The sequence below is a fragment of the Physcomitrium patens genome, chromosome 16, assembly GCF_059467195.1.
Source record: "Physcomitrium patens ecotype Gransden chromosome 16, ASM5946719v1, whole genome shotgun sequence".
Lineage (NCBI taxonomy): Eukaryota > Viridiplantae > Streptophyta > Bryopsida > Funariales > Funariaceae > Physcomitrium > Physcomitrium patens.
The window spans coordinates 7,524,604-7,546,005 of NC_143425.1; the positions used below are offsets into that span (position 1 = coordinate 7,524,604).

At 35.0% G+C, this 21,402-nt stretch overlaps 1 protein-coding gene and 1 long non-coding RNA gene across 4 annotated transcripts; one reads left to right on the forward strand and one right to left on the reverse strand.

Moving 5' to 3' along the window:
- The first annotated feature begins 11,535 nt into the window (after positions 1–11,535).
- Positions 11,536–15,477, forward strand: LOC112293487 (uncharacterized). Of its 2 annotated transcripts, XR_012219218.2 has the most exons (5): positions 11,536–12,609; positions 12,738–13,678; positions 13,812–14,830; positions 14,956–15,066; positions 15,217–15,477. It is a non-coding gene; the product is annotated as an uncharacterized LOC112293487 (long non-coding RNA). The 2 variants fall into 2 exon arrangements; XR_016507017.1 differs by having other exon boundaries at positions 12,738–14,830.
- Positions 15,478–15,723: 246 nt separating this feature from the next.
- Positions 15,724–21,332, reverse strand: LOC112293484 (FT-interacting protein 3). Of its 2 annotated transcripts, XM_073539578.2 has the most exons (13): positions 20,479–21,332; positions 20,117–20,188; positions 19,729–19,934; positions 19,248–19,608; positions 18,969–19,109; positions 18,737–18,875; positions 18,313–18,503; positions 17,985–18,146; positions 17,380–17,837; positions 17,112–17,271; positions 16,857–16,937; positions 16,324–16,736; positions 15,724–16,208 (listed from the first exon to the last, which is right to left on the reverse strand). In XM_073539578.2, exons 1-13 carry the CDS (start codon positions 20,569–20,571, stop codon positions 16,022–16,024), a joined length of 2,664 nt encoding a protein of 887 aa, XP_073395679.1. In that variant the 5' UTR covers positions 20,572–21,332; the 3' UTR covers positions 15,724–16,021. The 2 variants fall into 2 exon arrangements, with proteins under 2 accessions (XP_073395679.1, XP_024398723.1); XM_024542955.3 differs by having other exon boundaries at positions 16,857–17,271; positions 20,479–21,322.
- Positions 21,333–21,402: the final 70 nt, after the last annotated feature.

The following is a 21,402-nucleotide window of genomic DNA, read 5'->3' on the forward strand; positions in this document are numbered from 1 at the left end:
TAGAAGATGATGATAAAGAAGATTATTCATTAGATCCTTCAACTATAGCTACTATGAATGCATGTTTTAAGGCATTTGATTCTAACAACAAATGTTTTTTAGACTCTAGAATAAGTTTACATATAATTAGAATTAAATAATTACCATTACGAATTGAAGAATCAAAGAAATTATATTAAAATGGCTAGAGAAAAAATTCTTTTTATATTTGAATAAAAAAATGTATCTCTTAAAAACTTATTTAGAAAAATAAAATAAAAAATAAAAAATTCTCTTTATATTTTCATGTTGTGACATAGCTACTAGGTAAAAAATAAAAAGTATTATATTATAGAAGAGCTAAATTAAAAATATTATTGAAAATTACTTTAAAAGTATAGATAATAATCAAAGAGGTAATAAAACTAGTAAGTATTCATGTTGCCCATTTGCAAAATAGGCTTCTATTTACTTTATAAGGCCATAAAAGATACAAATTAAAATAGATAAAATAAATAAATAAATAATATAAGCATCTTTAGAAAATAATTGAAAGTAATTTGAAACAAAAATTAATTTAAGAAATCAAAAATTGTTACTTAAAGAAGATTGGTTATAAACTTGAGTTGAAATCAAATCTTAAAGTACAAAACCAAGCACCTACTACAATTCAAGGGTTCTTTGGTTGATTAAAGAGCATGATTTGAGAATAAACCAAAGAAAGGTTCTTTGGGCTTAAATTTTAGTGATTTGACTTTGTAAAGTTAAGGTTGTTTTAGTATTATTTTGTATTTTGTATCTTAAATCTTAACTAAATATTTATTTAAGATTTGAGATTTTATTAGGACTTATTAGAATTTATTTAGAATTTACTTAGAATTTTTTACAATTATATTAAAATTTTATTAAGAATTTTTAAAAGTTTTATTAGGATTCGTTTAACATTACATTTAGATTTGATTAAGATTTATTTAGGATTTGATTAAATGTTTTTTAGGATTTACTTAAGATTTATTTAATATTTTTATTATAAATATTTATTTAGTAGTTCTATTTTTGATATATTTTTATATATTTTTTATTTCTTTAATTTTTTTAAAAAAATTATATGATTTTTTTAGAATTAATTTAGAATTTTTTTATATTTCTTTTAGAATTTTTTAAAAACTTATTTTGGATTTAATTAGGGTTTGATTAGGATTGTAAAAATTTTCTTCAGATTTATTTAGGATTCTATTAGAGTTGTTAGGACCTTGTTGTTATAATATCCAATTTATCTTCAAGAGTCAAGTGGCTAATACATTCTCAAGCAAGTTTTTATGTAATATAATAATATTTTATGTATGAAAACAAAATTACTATCAATTAAAAAAAAATCAAATTTAAGACATGTTATATTATTCAATTCCATATTTTTTATGTATTTGATAAAAATAATCCAAAGAGTATTTATATACAAGCCATTTGAGTTAAGAATAAATTTTACCATTGTTGTATGTCATGATTTATAATTTGAGAATATATTAGATATCTAGTTGTAGAGAATTTAGCTTTAACTTATTGGCCACGCTCCAATAAGTGATATATTTTTATTATAGAGGATAAATAAATGTAATAATATCAAAATATATTCTACTAATAAAACCTTCTATATTTATTAAGGTTTGTACATAAGGCTTTTTAGAGCATCTAGAAATTCCTTAACATACTTTGTTATACCAAATCATAATGAACCAATTGTTAGTAAGTGTCATGGACATACTCATATAAGTCAGTAATTACATATATAAGTAGATAAAAGTAAGTTAAGTCTATAGTATTTGATATGGAAGCTTCATAGAGGTTGCTTTGACTTTATAGGTGTCTTTAATTGACTTTTTAGATTAGAAACGTGGTCAACAAGTTGGCCATGTGCCACACATGTTGTTAGCTTAAAGACCAAGCTAACTATGTGGTCCACTTGTAGAAAAACTTAGCTTGTAAGTCAAGGCATATGTCCTACAAAGTCAACACATAGTAGAGGTCCTATAGAACGTCGCCATGCAGCCCCTAATTAGATAGTATATATAAAAACAAGAGTGAAGCCTTCTTCACTGTTGTCAACTCCTTTCTTGCTTCTAGTCTAGTTTCAAGGGTCTCTAGTTTTCTTGGCTTTTGGCAATAGCCATTCCAATTTCTTTCTTAATATAAATATCAAATTATTTCTATTTTTTCATCTTTCTTTGAGAGAAGTCTCACTTGTTATTTTGGCTTTATCATGTTCTTGTCCTTGACAGTAAGTTAGATTTATAATAATTTCAAAACAAATCCATAATCTCTTTTCAAACACTTATCTTTATATCATAATTTTATCATAGATCCATATCTCTACCTTCAATATATATATATATATATATATATATATTATTGGCTTCCAAAACCTCTTTACTTTGTGTAAAATATCCAAATTGTAGCAAAATCCTTTGAAAATATATTTTTTTTATAAAGATTTTTTTTTTTCTCAAACTTTAGAATTTTATATCTCTTAATTAAAAAATTTAATTTTTTTCAAATTTCTAGATAATATAGCATTTATCTTTATGCTTTATCACAAAAAAAAAAATGAGTTGAAAATTTATTGTAAATCCTTTGGCAACTTAGAAATCCTAGTAGGTGTTTTAAATCCCAATTTACTAGCACCCAAGTATTATTTTTTTTATATCTCAAAAAAATATATATATATATATATATACATATATAATAAAATTTATTTTATATCTTTATAATATAGTAATACAAATTTTATAAAAAAATTAATCAAAGATTCATCCAAATGCTTGAGATATGGCTAGAACCAAATCCCTCGTATAATTGGTTTACTAACAAACCTCAATTTAAAAGCATTGTCTTCAAGCAATTGTTTCTCCTCTAAATCAACTTCAAACCTTTTGATTTTTTCATGTAAAATATAGCTTTTAAACCAAATTTCTAATTGTACAATTTGACCTTCAAAAGCCCATTATACACATGTAGTATGCCCCAAAGAGTGACAATAGATACAAAATCAACACTGTAACTTTGAGTGCCTATATTTTTTTATAAAAACTCCAAATGATATAAAATTTATACCAAAACTATATCCAAAATCCTAAACTTGACAATCCTAACCATTGATGTTTGAATGTCTTCAAAAGAGTAGCCTTAATTCCTAATAAGGCCTTAGGTAGCTTCTTTGAAGCCTATTGGGTATGACTTTTGGCCAATAGGAATGGAGATTTTTATCATCCATTTCTATTTATCCATATGCTTGGCCTAACTACTTCTTTTTATACAAAAATCCTTCTCTAATCCTTTTTTTAATAAGTTTTACATAATATGTGCCATAAACATCAAATAAAAGAAACAAAATAAGATTTCAATAATTATTAATATCTTACAAAGGTGGCTCTAAATATATTATAAAATAAATTATATATTAAATATATATGTACATTATTTTTACATGATAGCTAAATCAGAATACAACATTGCATTACAAAAAAAGAGAATAATTTGCACTTAACTGTATTTTGCCAAGATAAGATAATATTCAAAGCATCAACAAAACAACAATCCAGATAAAAGGGCCAAGAGCACCTTAAGTTTCTAAAGAAATTATTTGACTTTAGCATAAATAGATTAATCATATCAACTTTCTATTGTTGTACTATTTATCTACTTAAAGAATAGTTGGTGGAATATCACAAGTACTTTTTTGGAAAGAATTGTGTAAAAGTTATATGTAAGAAAAATTATACAAAGAATATATTTAAAAAAGAAAAAAAATGATTTACAATAAGATAGTTAGAAATATTTTATTATGACTTATATAGTCTATTACCAATTTTGTCAAAGACGAACAAAAAATTCATTATTGATTACATAAAAAAGACTTGGTTATATTTTTTTAAAAAAAAATCCAAAATAATTGACAAGTTCAAAGAATTCAAAAGATTAATAGGAAATATAAGAAAAAAAATAGAATATTTAAGAACAAATCATAGAAGTGAATACTTATCAAAAAAAATTATGAAAGAATACTTGACAGAATTTTTTTTTGAAAGAATACTTATTTTAAACAGAAAAGGATTAGGAAAGAATTATCAAAGACATGAATCACAACCAATAAAATCCTCAATAAATTCTTATGACACTCAAAAAGGGTAGATATTTTTTTAAGGATGGTATAATAATGAACTAAAATGGTTATTTTCAAAGAAAAGAAAAATAAATTTTCTTGAATCAAGACTAAGAACAAGAAAGTCATTAATAAGGATAAAAAAGAATGCCACACTATTGTTTCTATATTTATTATCTAATTAAGAGCTATGTCGCAATGTTCTATGAGTCCTCCAATACATGTCTTACTTATGAGATACTTGTCTAAATTTCAAGAAAAGTTTTTTATATATATGCCACATGATTAGCTTATATTATAAGCTATCAATACATGCAACATGTGGCTAATTTGTTGGCGAAGTTTTTAATCTATCAATCAACTATAAACATGTTTAAAATCAAATTCAAATCTATGAAGTTTCTAAGAAGTTTTGCCACAAGTTATTATCAAATCTATTAATATTTATTCTTCTACCTAACACTTTTTATCTAGATACTTATCTATGTCCGTTACCTTATCCCTTCTTTCAAAGACAAGTTCCACAAGAAGTGACAATCATATGTTGAAGAAGTTTAAGATTTGACAAATAATATTTACAATATATTTTGATCTTTGTTTCTTTTAGAGGTACTTGATACATCTTCTCAACCATTGAAAGAGTCTTATATTAGGTTAAAAAGATCATCCTATTATTTCATCATTTTTTAGGCTTTCATAACTTCTTTCAAATAAAATATTTAGAATACTATTAGTAATAGTTCCTACATCCAATAATATCACCAAATATCAAAAGTCTCTTCTAAGATTGTGATATTAAATATAATATATTTTACTACCTATTTAAAGAAGAACATGTTGTTTTAGAAGCTCTTTATTTCTATTATGTTATCTTGAAGGTTGTCACAATTGCAATTTCTTGTTCAATAATTCAGCAAATAATAGAGCTTGAATTGAGTCTACTGGTTATTAGTTTTAATATCACAATCTTCAAGTGCTACAAATATATAGAAACTACAAATAAAGATAGAATATACAATGTAATTTTTTCTAAATCTTTTTTTTTATAGCAAGGATTTGTTATCTTTTACCTTGAATTTTTGAGTATTATTGATGAAAAGCATAAACCTTTTTTTTTGTATTTACAAGATTCTTATTTGACTCTCATGTGCATTCAATAGTATCATATTAGTGCTAATAAACAAAATATTCCAACCCGTTTTGGCAATTGCTTGAATCTAAGATTTTTTTGACCTCACATTTTTTATTATTATCCACTTTTATAAGAAGACGTGGTATTTTTCTTTAATTTATTTTTATTTTTATTTTTTGTTTCTTGGTATATTTATTGTCTTGTATGGCTCAAAAAGATAGACTTAGAACACAAAATAGATTTTCATAGATTCTAGTACATACAATTAATAAGCAATTGGATTGACTTGTTCACAAATAGGAAATGATTTAAGTCTATGGTAATCCAACTTGTTACAAGAGCAAATAATCATGATATTATAATAAAATAATCATATCTTGTTGTCCACATAGAATTAAAATTGTTCTTTGAAATAGACATCTATATTGATTTATTGTCATTCTTAAACTTCTTTTAGTTTTACCTTCTTTGTTGCATACAACTTTCATAAATAATTTTTTAAATCTTCTATTGCATGATTATTAACTTTTAAAAAGTCAAAAATATCAAATTATAGATAATAGCCATAATTCAAAAATAAAAGGTATTTGTTAAATAAAATAATATATTATATTATTATGAGCAAACTTTGCCAATGACAAAAGAGTTGTCCAATAATCTTAATAGTAGTTGATAGTATACTTCAAATATTACTCAAAAAATTTAATTCATTCACTCTATTTGTCCATCAATTTTGAAGATAAAAAGCCAAAGATAGTTTTATGTCCATCTTTAAAATTTTAAGAAGAATTCTCTAAATTCTTTATAGAAATTAAGTTTCTATATCTAATATAATATTCCTTGAAAATCCATGATAGCAATAAATATTATGAAGAAAAAATTTAGCTATTTCTTCACATGTAATAGATTTTTTATAAGATAAAAAAATGTATTGTCTTAGTAAAATAATCCATTATTATAAATATAGAATCATAAGAACTTGAGATTGGAAGATTTGTGATAAAATCCAGAAACAAAAGACCATAATTGTTTTAGAATATGTAATGACTTAAAAAATCCATAAGATTGATGACAAAGATTTTTTTATCTTGAACAAATGATACATGATTTTATAAAGTCTTTAATTGCCTTCTATATTTGAAGCCACCAAAAATCTTTAGATATTAGCTCCAAAGCTTTGTTGTATCCAAAATATCTAACTATTAGAAAGTTGTGATGAGCTTGAAGAATCATAATTATACTTCACCTTCTGAAAAATATAAGTGACATTTAAAATAGAATAGATTGTTCTTAAATTCAAATTTTGGAAGTATCATGAGTCTTAGAAGAATTATTTTTAATATCATAAATAAGAAGATTAGAAGATATACTTGACTAAATTTACTTGAAAAAAGTTGAATCAATAGTCAATGTTAATTTCATCACTCAAAGAAGAAAATGCTTTGGTTTTAAGAAAATTATAATTTATTGATTAAAAGCTATATCTCTTTTTTTTGATACAAGATAAGAACGTCTAAAAAGGATGTCTGATAAATTTTTTTACTTTTCTAATCTATAATTGATATTAAAATTAAACCTTGATGAAGACAAGTTCCAATAGACTTTGCAATAATTTAAAATATGTAGTGATATAAAATATTTGAAGTTCTTGTAATGTGTATATACAATGAGTAGATTAAAAGCGCTTTCTAGATAATAGTAGTATTTTTAAAATAAATTCAAAATTATAAAAATTCTTTATTGTAAATTTTATAATTAATCTTATTTACTAAATATTTATGAAATTGAAAGCTATTAGATGGAATTTTTTATTTTTTCTTATTTGTAAGAATACTTCTCTTAAAACAAAGTTTGATGCATTTATTTCTAAGAAAAATGTCTTAAACAAGTCAATATAATACAAGATTGGTGAAAAAAATAAAAGTTATCTTAAAGCTTTAAAAGATGTTTTAGCTTCTTTGCTCCATTTAATTTTGTCTTTACATGTCAAACATATAAAAAGAGTTGCAACTTGAAAAACATTTAAATAAAAATCCAATAATAATTGACAAATCTCAAGAAATATTGGATATTTTTTATTATTTTTAGAACCTTCAAATCTATGATAGTTTGAAACTTCTTAGGATTTATCATAAGGTCATTATTTGAAATGATGTATCCTAAAAAGTCAACTTGAGTAGTATAAAATACATACTTTTCTATCTTGGCATATAGTCATGCATCTCTAAGTTTTTTTAACATACGACAAACATGAGGTTCATATTGTTTTATATTCTTAGAATAAATTAGAATATCATTTAGATAATAGATTACAAAATCATCAATATATATATATATCATTTATTAGATGTTAAAAAGTAACTAGTGCATTTATGAGTCTAAAAGATATGATATTATATTTAAAATATCCATACTTGATTCAAAATACTATCTTCAATTTATCTCTTTATTTGATGCATATTAAATTAGATGCTCTTTGTAGATTTATTTTTAAACAAATCTTTATTTGATTCAATTAATCAAAAAGTTCTAAAATCAAAGATAAAAGATATCTATTCTTGATAGTGATCTTGTTGAGTCATTGATAGTCTACAAACATCTACGATGATCTATCTTTCTTCTTCACAAATAAGATAGAAGCTCTTGTTGAAAATTTAGAATCACATATGAAGTTTGTAGGTAAATTCTTATCAATATATTTCTTGAATGTAGCCAAATTATTTTGCAATAAGCTATAAATTGGTTTAATTGGCATTTAAACTTGTTCTTAAAGATCAATTGAACAATCATACAAGCAATGCTCTAAAAGAATATTTACATTATTTTTCTCAAAAACATCTTAATAATTTTGGTACTCCATTGCAGTATGTATATTTTAAAAAGAAGATTGTATCTTGCAATTATGAATATTAAATCAAATGTAGTGATCATGCTCTTGAAAGTTAACTCCAGCACAATTCCATCACTCTCAAAAATTCTTTTTGCTCTAAAATTATCATAATATTTTTTTTATTATTCATCTTTTTGTTGTCTCGCCCAAACCTTTACTTTCAACTTTGTGTTGCCATATAATAATAAGTTCAGCAACCACCATAAATTACCATAAGAAACCTCAACCATTTATAAGTGCCAATAGCATGATAGGCTCAAAATCCTTGTAATTTAAAATTTATGGCTCTACCAGCTTAATGTACCATCCATTGATTTTGATCAACCACTTGCCTTTCTTATTGTAAATTACATCAACAATTATCTTCTTTGAATCAAATCATTGCATAGACTTTGTAGCAATTACCATTGCAAAAGAAGCCTTGAACATGTTTGATTAAAGTAGGATTGCAATGAGACAAAACAAAAATAGACAAAGTAGAATCAAAAAAATTATCTCTAGCAATACCTCCAATGCATTAAACAAGTTTTACCATCCTTGACTTACAATCCACACTATACTTGCCATTACCACTTTAGAACCTCTCACATAATTCTACCTCTCAAAAGCCCTCAAACAACAATTAAGGCCATCAAACTCAAATAGCACCATAGTTGGCACTAAAACAACACTATAATAGACATATAGATGGAGCATTATATTATGCAATTTGTTTTTTAAGAATAGCTATACAAACAAGGTAAGAAAAATAAGAAAAATAGTTTAGTAATAACAATTGGATTGCATCATCACCAAATTCACAAGCAAACCTTACAATGACCACATAAGTTACAAATCAAGCAAAGCCTTTTAAAGTTCAATACTTGATTTGATATGCTTGTGCACCTCAACAACTTAGACTCCTTCTTCACTAATTACTAGTCAATGACAACTTGGGCAATAGAGGTGCGTCTTAAACAAACAAGAACAACAAACAAAAAAATGATTGAATGATGATTGAAAGAGCAGCATCTATATATTTACTCCAAATTGAGTCTAAGAGGGGATGTTGGTAATATTCATCTATTGTGTATATATCTAGGATTAGGGTTCAGCAGCAATGCCATCATCCATTCAGTATTTTGGATTTCATCCATCTCAGATGTATGAACATATCTAGTTTACCTATCATCCAATTCACACCTATTTTAGGAGCAAAATACCTTTTATTTGATATAACAGATCAAGTTCAGTGCCAGAAAGCACATAGACTGAATGTTTACGGTGATTTCAAGTCGATGATAGAAGAGTGGAATGTTTTAAAATAGCATGCAGAATTGTTCTTGTGATTCAAGAGTCCAAAGCTGAAGCTCATATGAATCAACAAAATGTTTGGGAAGCTAAGAGCAAGTGCATCTCTTTGCTGTGTTTAAATGCCTTGAGGATGTCTGACTTAAGAGTTCAAACTCTGCTTTTCATGCAATATTAGATCATTTGACTTACAGTTGTGCAAGAGATTTGAACTGGGTTAGAAATGGGTACAAGACAGAAACAGATTGAAGGACCACAGAGGATCACATCCGTTGCAGCAGAGAAAATGCCAATTTGTTTTGTTTATTGATTCTTTTCTATTCTTTTCTTTTTTGATTAATTCTTCTATTTTTTTGTTTAATTATTTATTTAGTCATTATATGTAAGAGTTTCATAATTTTGCTAAAATTCTACAAGTCAATGTCAAATTATAGACTCACATGGGTGATGGTTTCTTCAAAATCTGTAGTTAGTTTTTGTTATCTTAATTAATTTTATAGATTGTTACTCTTATCAAATAATTTCTAAAAAATTACTACTATTATTAAATTCAAATTATATTATACTACTCTTGAAATTTTATTATTAAATGCATTATTCATTTACCATCTTTATTAAATAATAAGAAATTTATCTTTGTTTGTGTTAGATGATAAAAAATGATGTATAACGAGTTGACTTCGAAAAGTGTTTTTTTAATATCACAATTATTACTTTTAAAAAAAATTACAAGTTACAAGTTTTGATATTAGTAAAATTAAAGTTAAAATTTTGAATGAAATCTCTTTTATTTATTAATTTTTTTCTTGTTGCCAACAGTGTTCATTTAGTAAAATATTAAATTCTTATAAGAATTTATTACTTTAGATATAAATTGATGTTACCTTGTAGTTTTTATACTTGAATTTTGCATTGTTGAGGTAAAAATGCAAGTTGGACTCTAGAGGTTTAATTCCCAGTTGTAAAATCCCGACCATGCCTGATAGAAACTTGCTCAAGATTCTTCACCCCTACAATATAAAAATAGTAATAATAATAATAATAATAATAATTGAGCGTAGATTGATCTAATTATAAAATGAATACAAACTTCTCCCAGTTATCTTTAATGCCTACCATTAAAACATCTTCATTAATCTTATATTGTGTTATCATCACAATAAAGAGTATCAAACCAACAAAATTGCTGGGGAAAAAATCTCATAAAAATAGGAGAAAAATGTCATAGTACCAATATAAATGTACCAAAGGACACCACTCTCTAAAAAAGGAGAAACAAAAATAAAACGAAGTATGCAATAAATAGAAGCATAAGACGCTGGAAACGAAATTAGTCACTAACTGCGAGGAAGGATCTGCATGTGAAGAAGATGAAGCATGCAGACACTCCTGATGTACCGCAAGACGCCGCACCTGCTACTTCAACTGCTAAAATTGTCACGACTGCGTGTGCTCGCCCTGAATCAAACCATGAGCTCCGATTCATCACCGATCTGCACTCCATGTTCAATTCCAGTCGACTAGAGAAAATTCGATGAGTTTTGGGATGTTCAGCATTGCTGTGAGTTGACAAGAAAATGTGGATGCAGTGAGCTTGCAGTCTGCGAGTGCTGTGATAATCCACCATCACGACACCGTCGGCACGACGCACCCGCAAATATATTGCGATTGAGTTGGAGATGGAGATGGGGACGCGAGGTGGGTGGTCTTTTATTTGGTTTGAAATCATAAACGTGGGGTGAACTCAGCAGATATCGCGTTTAATAGGTGGCATAGGGAAGAATCCAGCATTCAGGTTCCACTTGAAAACCACCTACTTAGTCCTCGCCAGATTGCATTCGAGAGTTTCCTTGGTCCCTTCGATTCCTTCGAGGGAGAGGCTTCGGATTTGCTTCTCAAACCTGAACGTTTTCACGAAATTGGTCGAAGTTGTGACTTCCGTGCAGCTGCATGGTGGAATCTCCCACCTCGTGAATATGACGTGTGGTGTCACCGGGAAGAGATGGGCGGTTAAGCAGCCGTTATTGACGGGTATGCCAATGCTGGCGTAACGTTGACCTTTCAAGATTTGGAAAATGGTGGCAAACAACAGATTCATGAATGGAAATTGAAGCTGAATGCACGGTCAGGCTTCTGCAGGGCAATTGAATATGACATCTTGTTTCTCAATGATATAACCGAAGCTGAATGTCTGATGCCGGGGTGAGACGTTGAAGAAATCAATCGACTTGGTGTCGCACCTAATTCTGCAGTCAAGCTCTTGTTACTCTCGGGTTACTCCAAGAAATTATAGCACATATTTGATAACTTCCTGACGCCCATAGTATTCAAGATTTCTACTCATGTTACGGTGTAGAAAAGTTGAGAAGATATCTCCTACTCTAACGAAGACAATCGTAGCAAGACGACAGAAGCATGGGTGCGAGACACACCTTGTGGCTTCTGTTTTTCCTGGTTCTTTTCATCGCATTGCAGTTTGCGAAAGTCATTAGTGGGATCGATCTCAGTCCTTTCTGTGTAAAAGCCAATTCCAACTTTGGCACATGCCCCGAGGTCTCCTCATTCGACATTGTCGACATCGCAGCCTACGCGGGCTTGTGGCACCAAATAGGAAGCACGGCGCAGTACAAGCTCATGACCGAAGCAGGATCGAGCTGTCTCCAAGCGAATTACACAGTGCAACTATCGAATGATACGAATCAAGGCGCCTCGCTCACCGTTCTTTACAGTGGGATACGCACCCTGGATCCCGTTGCAACATTGGGGATAACCAGTGTCAGCTCTGCCTCGAGAGACGTGTGCATGAATGCCCGCGATGTGTGTTCGTTAATTGACACCTCGAGTAATTTCATGCAGTCCGTCACCGAGCTCCGGAAGATTGCATTCATGGTGAAAAAAGAGCTCCCTTACCAGACGGAGATTCTTGACTACGTCGCACAGCAGATTGAGGGTTGCGGATACAACATTTCCAAGGAGTTCACCATGTTGGCCGAGCATGTGCAAGCCATCCAGAAGTTCGATGGCAGCCTTAGCGAAGGCAATGGTACAGCGACAGCCATCGTCGAGCAAATGAGACTGGCCATGATCGCAATTGGCAAACACATCAATGTGTTTGTTGAATTCGTAAACGAGATAGCCACTGCTAGGAGCCTCCTCGACCAGGTGAGAAACTAATATCAGTCCTCAACTCGATTTTTTGCACGTATCTTGTGACCTTATCTTGAAGCGGTTGCATAACCTCCGCTTGTAATGTTTCCCTACGCCAACAAACGATCTCTTTTTCCTCGCAGGTGGTTGTGAACCTCATCATGGCAGGCGAGCTTGTGACCTCAGTAGACGTGACGGAAGCATCTACCCTAATTGGATCTGTAGAGCAGAGCATCGCACTTCATGCAGAGCGAATGAAAACGAGCATCTCAGTCATGAGCGCTGCTTTGGAGGTCATTCTTGCAGACTCAGGCAAGCCCTTCCATCCTGTTTCATGGAGCACCCCTGCTATTGCCACCCAAAATGCCACTGCGAAAGGCAGATTGGAAATATATAATCAGGGGTTGGACGCCCCGTATTGGATTATCGCTCTCGAAGGATTACCAAGTAAAGGCTACGATGCAGTGCTGGTGTATTCGTGCACAGAAAACCCTTTACTTAATACAATCCAGCAAAAGTTCTTAGTTCTCTCCCGAGAGACCAGTCTCATCCCCGCGATTCTGAATCGATTCTTGAATGTGATGGCTTCTATTGGAATCAACCTAGATTGTGAGAATCTCTTTCTCACATCCGGTTGCAACTCTTACCCCCTTGCTGAGACACCCGTATGAATGTGACATTGCTTAAGCTCTAAGCTGCATGCGAAGGTCAACACCAATTTGAACGAGAATATGAAAGTATCTTGAAGCATTTGGTTTTAATACACTATAAAGCTCTCAATTGAAGAATGGGTGCATTAGCGAAGAACTTCATAAATGCACCCTCAAAGCTTCATTTCAATTCAGGAATATGTTGCTAGGTCTACAGGTAGATCTTTGTCTACCTCAAAGCCAGCTACTAATACATGATTTTGCGCATTTTGACACTTAGTTGCAATATTTACTGTTCATCTTGTCTACTTTCGGCTACAATTTGTCGCTATGGTATCTGCTTCTTCCAACTGGTAACCCGCTGGGGTTTTGCATGAGCCTTGTAAAAGTCTGAGCAACTTCGTTCCGCAACGGATACGAGTAACTATTTGGGGGTACGTCATCAGAATAATTTCCTCCATGCCCTAAAAGAAATGTGCTTTGACTTTAACAGGCAAGTTTATTTCCTGGGGAACCCGCGAACTTATCTTTTATTAACCACACTTTTGGTTTTGGTGGGTTGGGAAGAACGCGTGAACAACCCTCTTGACCGTGACCAGTTTATGATCTCGCGCATGCTACTTCAGTGTTTTCCCAGGTCAAAACAGTAGCTGCATCGGCTGAAATCCCATTCGATTGAACGATTGTGTCTGTAGATCACGAGATACCTAACAAACATACTCTGCCAGCTGACAGTGGGTACAATGTCTTTCTTTTTGCGTTTTGTCTAACTACAAGTTTCATTTTGAGATTTTGCTGGATGACCCAGTTTGGGAAATGACCCTGGCTCAATGTTTAAAGTCTTAGTTACATGTTTCACCCATCTGTTCTATGAGAAAGATTTGAATGCTGGGTTGCTGTTTCTCCAGCAGAAAGAGAGAGGAATGTGGGCCTGGGTGAGAGTTTGAACATCAAAGAGTAGATTTCAAGATACTGACACGGTATCGTTTCTCCGTTTTTATTAGTTTTATTGCATTAGTTCCTGTTTCAGAAACACCTCTCGAATTATTGTCTGCGCGTGTCCTTAATGATGACAAGTCACACTTTGTTTGGAGAGAAAGACAGTAGGTTAATGATCGGGTTGCTTCTGTCACTAGCTTCAAGCTTTCGACCGACGTTTCCAGCGGGCGAATCGTGTGTCAGGGTTGCGACTTGTGTTGTGCCGTCACAGCGATTGTAGATATCAAATTTGACCAGTTGCTACTTCATATCTGGAGCTCTTTCCGGTTTGATTGAATTTCAACAGACCTCCTCCGCTTCGAGATTACTCTAGCGCTGTACCACTTGGCTTTGTCTGTAAACCTAGAGATTACAAATGCTTCCTTTTTTCATTGTTTCCCTTCTAATCTTCCTCATCGTGACGGTCGTCATAGTTCCTGGAGTGATGGAACAGAGCCAAGAGGTCGTGGACGAGGTAGTGGGCATGTGGCAGACTCCCTCACTGTTCACCGGCCTGGTTGCCTTGCTGCTCCTCCTTGTCTGCGTCCCTGGCGGTCCGTTAGCACCCGTCATCAACTCCCTCAGAAACATGTGAATCCCACTGTCTGGTATGCTCTTCCTTCCAGCTATACATGTTGATGTTTGAAGCAAAGGATTTAGAGTTGCCTCCCACCGCATCGTTTTCATCTCTTGTTTACTGGAAGCTGCTAACTTCGCATTTGGAAATGTGTAGAAATTAACTTTGGGTTTGAAGTCGGTTTCCTGAACTTGAAAATCTTGTGAAGAGAATCTTGCTGCTCCAACGGCTATTTCCGCATTGATTCAATGTAAACCATGGTGTAAGGTTGGGAAATTTGTCCAATTTTAGTTTTTGGCGACAGTCACATCTCGTGTATTTTTGAACAAGCGTAACCACTTCCTTGACTGTAATACTGTGCACAGTATCTAAATGTCCAAACGACTCTCTAAACGACGACGTTTGTGGGTGTGACAGGCTACAGTTACAGGAAGCTCGTCTAGTAATTGGGAAAGTTGGATATGAAGAAATCATGCGTATATTAACTAGAGTAAGGTAGTTAGAAATGTGAAGAGGTTGAGATTTTTCAGTAGTTGCATTACCTTTACATTTTGTTCGGTCTTTCTTGTGCCAAATGTCATTTAGGTATTTCCTTCACATTACATGTGAATGATGGAGAAGATTATCCGAGTGTTAAAATCCACTATCGGTACTGGCATTATTTGACAAATTTTGGGTTATGATTTTGCATATGAGAGATTGTCACAATGTATGTTAGAGATATTTGAGGTAAAAGATCCGAAGAGGCGAAATTTATGTGCAATTTTTCTACTTTCATATTTAATTCTTTACAGAGGAGAATAATTGTACATATGCAACATAACTTGCATTCGGCACAGAAAAGCGGCTACGATTCGCATGATGATAATTATTTTACGCATGATAAAGTAAAGAAAAATTTAGAATAGAGAAGTATCTGGATAGTTTCGGTCAACGAGTTGAAAGATGGTTCATTTCAAATTGCTGAAATTTGAAGCCACGTTACATCGATAGATTCCAAATTACTATCCGCTAGTTCTGTCCTATTGGAAAATTGTCCATTTACCATTACTCTCGTAGAAACGTACGTTGATTGGGATCATTGTGCAAAATTTTAATTAGACAAGGGTGTCATCAACCATCGAGGGAGGGAGGAGTCCGATAATTAAAAAGACACTCATCTGCTTCGACGTCATTTACACTCATGATTTTCTATAGAGAACTAGTACAGTGGTGATATTCACTACAAGATACGATCCGACTGCGAAGGGAGTCTCTTGAAAAAACTCAGAGGCACCGAGGGAAGAGGGTCTCTGAATCTAGGGTGTCGTAGCATGTAGGCAGCAAGCAGCACAGCCACCACTTGGAACGGTGTCACGTAAAGGACAATAGCAGCCACGAGACAGAATGCAATGAATAATGCAGTTGCCCTACACCAACAATTATATTCTGTCAACCATTTATTACCACACACCTATAAAAGAAAAGTGTACTAAGCACAAGATATGAGATTTCAGAAGAATAGTAGCACAATATTTCACGTACCTGGGATCCCGCCAAATCAGTAGAGATTGGAACCTCTCACCCATACTGGCCAGTGAACCAAGTCCATTCTGAATACGTCCTGCTACGCCGCGCAAACGCTCATATCTATGCTTCAGAACCTCCTGAGCTCTGTTCGCAGGGACAATATTAAATTCTTCTTCCAGCTCGTCCAAATGTCCAATGAACTCTCCTTGTGAAAGCTTGGCATCCATGAAGGGCGGCGTCCGTGACCGAAAACGATAATTCCACGCCCCCACCAGGAACATGTATAGGAAGACTGTGGGGAGGAGAAGCTCTGGATACCAAACGAGGATCAGAAACAGAATGTGAACTAGTACGGTGGTGATGGGACTCTTCCAATTACAGATGTCGGTGAACCAATTCATAACAGCCAGAAAACCACCCAGCACTCCCTGTAGCAAAAAGAGGAGAGAACTGTTAGTGTCAGTAAGATTATCTCAGGATGGAGCTGCTTCTGGGGATTAGTACAAACGTAACGCACAAGATGCATTCGATAGACGACTACTCAGTACCATGATTCGGTAGTAGTTAGCTTTGCTGCGACGCATGCTCCACCGCTCAGCCTCGGTGTCCAACATGAACAGTACAACCTCCTGTCTCAGAGGAAACTCCGACCTCATCAGCCTCAACGCCACCATGTTCATAGCAGCCACTCGAAGCATGTGCGTTTGTCTTGGGTCGAGGGGGTAGAAGAAGTGCATCCTTGGTAACTGGGGCTGAAGGTAAGAAGCTATTACATTTGCAGTGGAAGCGGTAGAAAATCTCACCGCCATCTCCAATTCACCCATTTTCTTCACCCCCTGAGGCGTGACCACCAGTAGAGGATATGCATTCGTGTACACTCGATCACTCTCCAGAGTTGAGAGTCTGATGCGAACTTTCCCAATTGGTAAATCCTTCAGTGTCTCACCGCCAGTGAGAGTGTTCCTGCATGCCGGTACATGAGCAAAATCCCAAAAATAATACCAGCAGGGTTCTGACTCCGCTTACCCTTGCAAATGAAGCAAGGAAAGCAGTTTATATAAATAAACTTACCGATTGTCGAACACACCTACTGTAACAACTGTACAGGGATCGAAAACCTCCCAAGTGTACTGCTCATTCCAACGAGGATTGAAACTCTCGAAGATGGTGCGAGTGCGAACCCACTTAGGTCCGTACTTGACCACACAGTATGCATCAGTGCTTCCTCGATTATCTTTTGTGGTCTTCATAGGAAGGAGATTATTAGCACAATGTATACCCACTTCTAGAACACCTAAAGACGGTTTCCACAACTGCCTTGCAGTAGGTCGTGTATCGCTGATGTAGTTTGACGACTCGTCCACAACATGGTAGCCGCCTTCAAAACAGAGACGAAGATGAATCCGACCCAGAAAAGCTCCCCTACCACCATCTCTTTCCAAGACATACCACCTGGACGCTACGGGACGTCCATCAATGCGGCGTGCTATGCTCATCAGGGGTATTCGTATATGTCCAATGATTTCCTCCTGCGAACAATCAAAGCGTAACAAAACAAATTAAAACTAAGTTTGAGAAAAGCTGTCATGACACAGTGCGGTTGTGAAGTCGTTGCTCGACCACTGCTGGGAAACCAACTGAAGGCACAAAGTAGTCTTGGCAAAGAAAGTCCACACCTTCCCAGGAGCAATTCTGTCTTCAACGATGATGTGCATCACCTCATCAAATGGCTCTGCAGCAACAAACAACAGATCTTCATTCCAGAAGGGGCTGCCACCTCGTGTTACAGAACGTGATGTTCGTAGGGTCTGGTACGGTCCAACGTGCAACCTTACATACTGCAGAATAACACCCCTTCAAATGAGCCGCAGACTGAGAGTGGCACTGTGAAAACTCCACTCCAAGATTAAAATGTCATGCACTCCATCACTCTCATGGAACAGAGAAAATATACAACTCCAATAAAAACTGATCAGGAGATAGTAAATAGTGATCATATTGTACCGGCTCCGCCATGTGCCTGTCAGTCGGCAACAAATCCTGAGCTTCAATGACATTCACTCGCAGATACCAGAGCTTGGGTGACATGTAAAGCTTTGATCTGAACTGTGAGCTTTCACCAGTGTCCGAGTGCCATGCTTCAGGAAAGACTTCATCAGCCTGGGTACCCCACCAAATTGAGACCATTAAATCCCCTGCCATGGTCACTGCAACTTATCAGGGATATTCATGCAGAACATTACTTCTGCGATTCAGCGGTAGACAGAGGGCGATGTTAGCAAGTTCCATTGTCGAGCAGCAAGGAAAATGGAGTACACATATCTGAAACGCACCAGCATATAAAAATTTAAATAAATAAATCAAACCATTAAAACCAGGGAAATGAACCGTCGTGAGATATAGCACTCAATTGGTTGTAGGGGAATACCACTAATCGCCTTGTTGCCAGTTTTTGACTCTAGCCTATACCACTGGGGGGCCAGTGGGCTTTCTGGAGGTTTCCGAGAGGGAACTCCGTGTAGATCAATCATAAAACCTCCAAGAAAAGTATCTTTTGAAATCTTACCCTACACAATGCGAAACATATCAGTCAATAACCAAATTACACGCACAAATATAGGACAGCGAGGAGGGAAGGTGGTTCGAAGCATCCAGCTTACCGCATCCCATACGGAAAGCTCACATGTTCCACCCTGAATTTTGTCCTTTCCAATTGCGAAACATCGGTTCCACTCCGGATTATGAGTACAAGGGATGAACTTCGTCTCCGTCTTCACAGGACCCACAGATATCTTCACGTACTGGTTGACATCACCAATTCATGTTGCATCAGTCTTACAAATCGCTGCATACTGATACTAGTCCACACTTGACGTCTAGAAGGGCAACCAAGTGAGACATTGAAGTTTGTTCCGATATTGATTCAGAGAAAAACTTACAGGATCACTCAGAGTATTGTTATCCTTTCCCGACAGATTCCGTGCCCTGACGACACGAATGAACAGGTAAGACATCTCCTCCACGAGATCATGGTGTTGTCTGTAATCCACAGCATTTCCTAAATTAGGATGGGTTTCCTTTACAGTGAAATCAGCTTCTGGCACGGTGATTGTGCTAGGCCTAGGACCTTCTGACACCCTATCCGCTTTCGCTTCCTTGTTTAACTTTCCTGCCCCGACAACGAGGACATCACCATTAGGGACACCTCCACCTGCGACAATTGCCGGTTCTCCTTGGATATCTCTGGCGTTCTTACCGCCTTTCTGTGCTGTCTCCAAATTCTGCAACCAGACTTTTATCCTGGAATGAAAATCAACAGCCAATGCGTCAGTACAGATACAGTGTGAAGAACACTTCATCAAAAACCAACAAGTTGACAGAACCAAAAAGCTTGTGCGATGAAGGGAAAGTGTAGTTCACCCCAAGTCGCCTTTGACGTGCGAGAAGAGGCCGCGTTTCTGTAACTGATACCATCGGACTGCCTCGGGTTTAGAAGGAACAGTGTTCATGGGAACTACCACGCGACCCATGAAGCAACTCCTTCGGCCTGTCCCACTCTTGTTCTCATTCTGAACGTTAATTTCTAAGTAACCTTGCATCCTCATTGCAGGCATTGTGAACTCGAACTACACACACCAGGACTCATGTCAACGAACTCAATTACAAAAGGAAGTGCACTTAAAAACAACCACAATGCACGTAATTCAATAGACATCGGCACAAGACTCTCAACGATGCTCAGAGCAATGAAAATTGGGGGTGATCTAGAAACCAAACCCAGAGTCTATCTGGGGAGAAATTGTCACACCTTCTGGTTCCATGTAGGATCAAGGTCTTTGAACTTTACCCTCGTCCTCTTGCGCTGACCGTCATAATCCAGCTGAACGAATTGACACTCATCAGCATTAGAACTACATATTGAAATGACCTATACTTCACCATGCCAACGTCAAATTCCAGGTGGATTGTAACCCGAGCACGGCAAACAACTTCAAAACATGCGACGGAGTCTCCACCTCCGGTGATTATGCTTTCTCAGCTACTAGTTCACAGGCAACCACTCACATCTACGATCACACTATCATCTGTTAGCAATCTGTGGAAGGTCTAATCCATCCTCACTGCCGGAAACTCGATTGAGTGACCGAGATAGAGTACTAAGTGACGCACCACGCAATACGCATTCGCTGACCCTTCTCCATCCTTGGGCATCAGACCTTTAGCGGCAATCACCTCCACCATGAGCTTCCGGCCACCAGCCATGGCTAGTTCCAATTTAGCCTCCAGAAACAAAATCCCAAAAGCGTCTCACAGAGTACCAAGAGTCCACACCAATTGCACCTGATAATATCAATTAAACAGTCTACTGAAAGCCCATAATGCAGAGCAATTTTTAACAATGTAAGATGTCCTCGTATCACAATTTCGCTATCCCACTCAAGAGCAAACTAAAACAATCCACCAACTCTCAGAGCTGTCGTCCCATGCACTAAATATTCGCTTCAAGAATCACGAACTCCTACAACAGCTCCGTCATCTCTTCCGCAGGCATCTCGTGGACTGACTGCATATCCCCCATGAAACCGCGGTAGGTCCTACGCTCTCACCCTAGCATAGGACGCCTTTCCAAGTGATCACTCAAATTCAGCACAATTAGAGTCGTCTCAAACACATGTACTCCTTTTCCCCCTCTCTCCGCCTACAGTCATCACCTCAGTTACTCTATGGCGGAGGCATCCGAAGCGGTAATGGTTCGAATCCTGTCAGAATGCATACAATGGCTAAATATATAACGCCCCGGCCTACAGTGCTGTATCAGATGGCAGGCAGCCCCAAATATCCCACAAATTCATCAATTCAGTGTATCTCTGTCGGTTTCCTCGTCACGAGTGAAAATTCAAACGATGATCACGGCGCAGAATATCTACAAGTTATATCAGCTTTCTTCTTGCAGAATCCTACATACAGACCCTGCAGCAGGTGTAAGCTGTACATAGAATTGGCAGCAAACAAAGTGCAAGAACGGATTCCTTACTACCCAGGCCAACGACCTTTGTTGTCCGTGAACATGGAAGACTGAGTAGTTTATGGGTT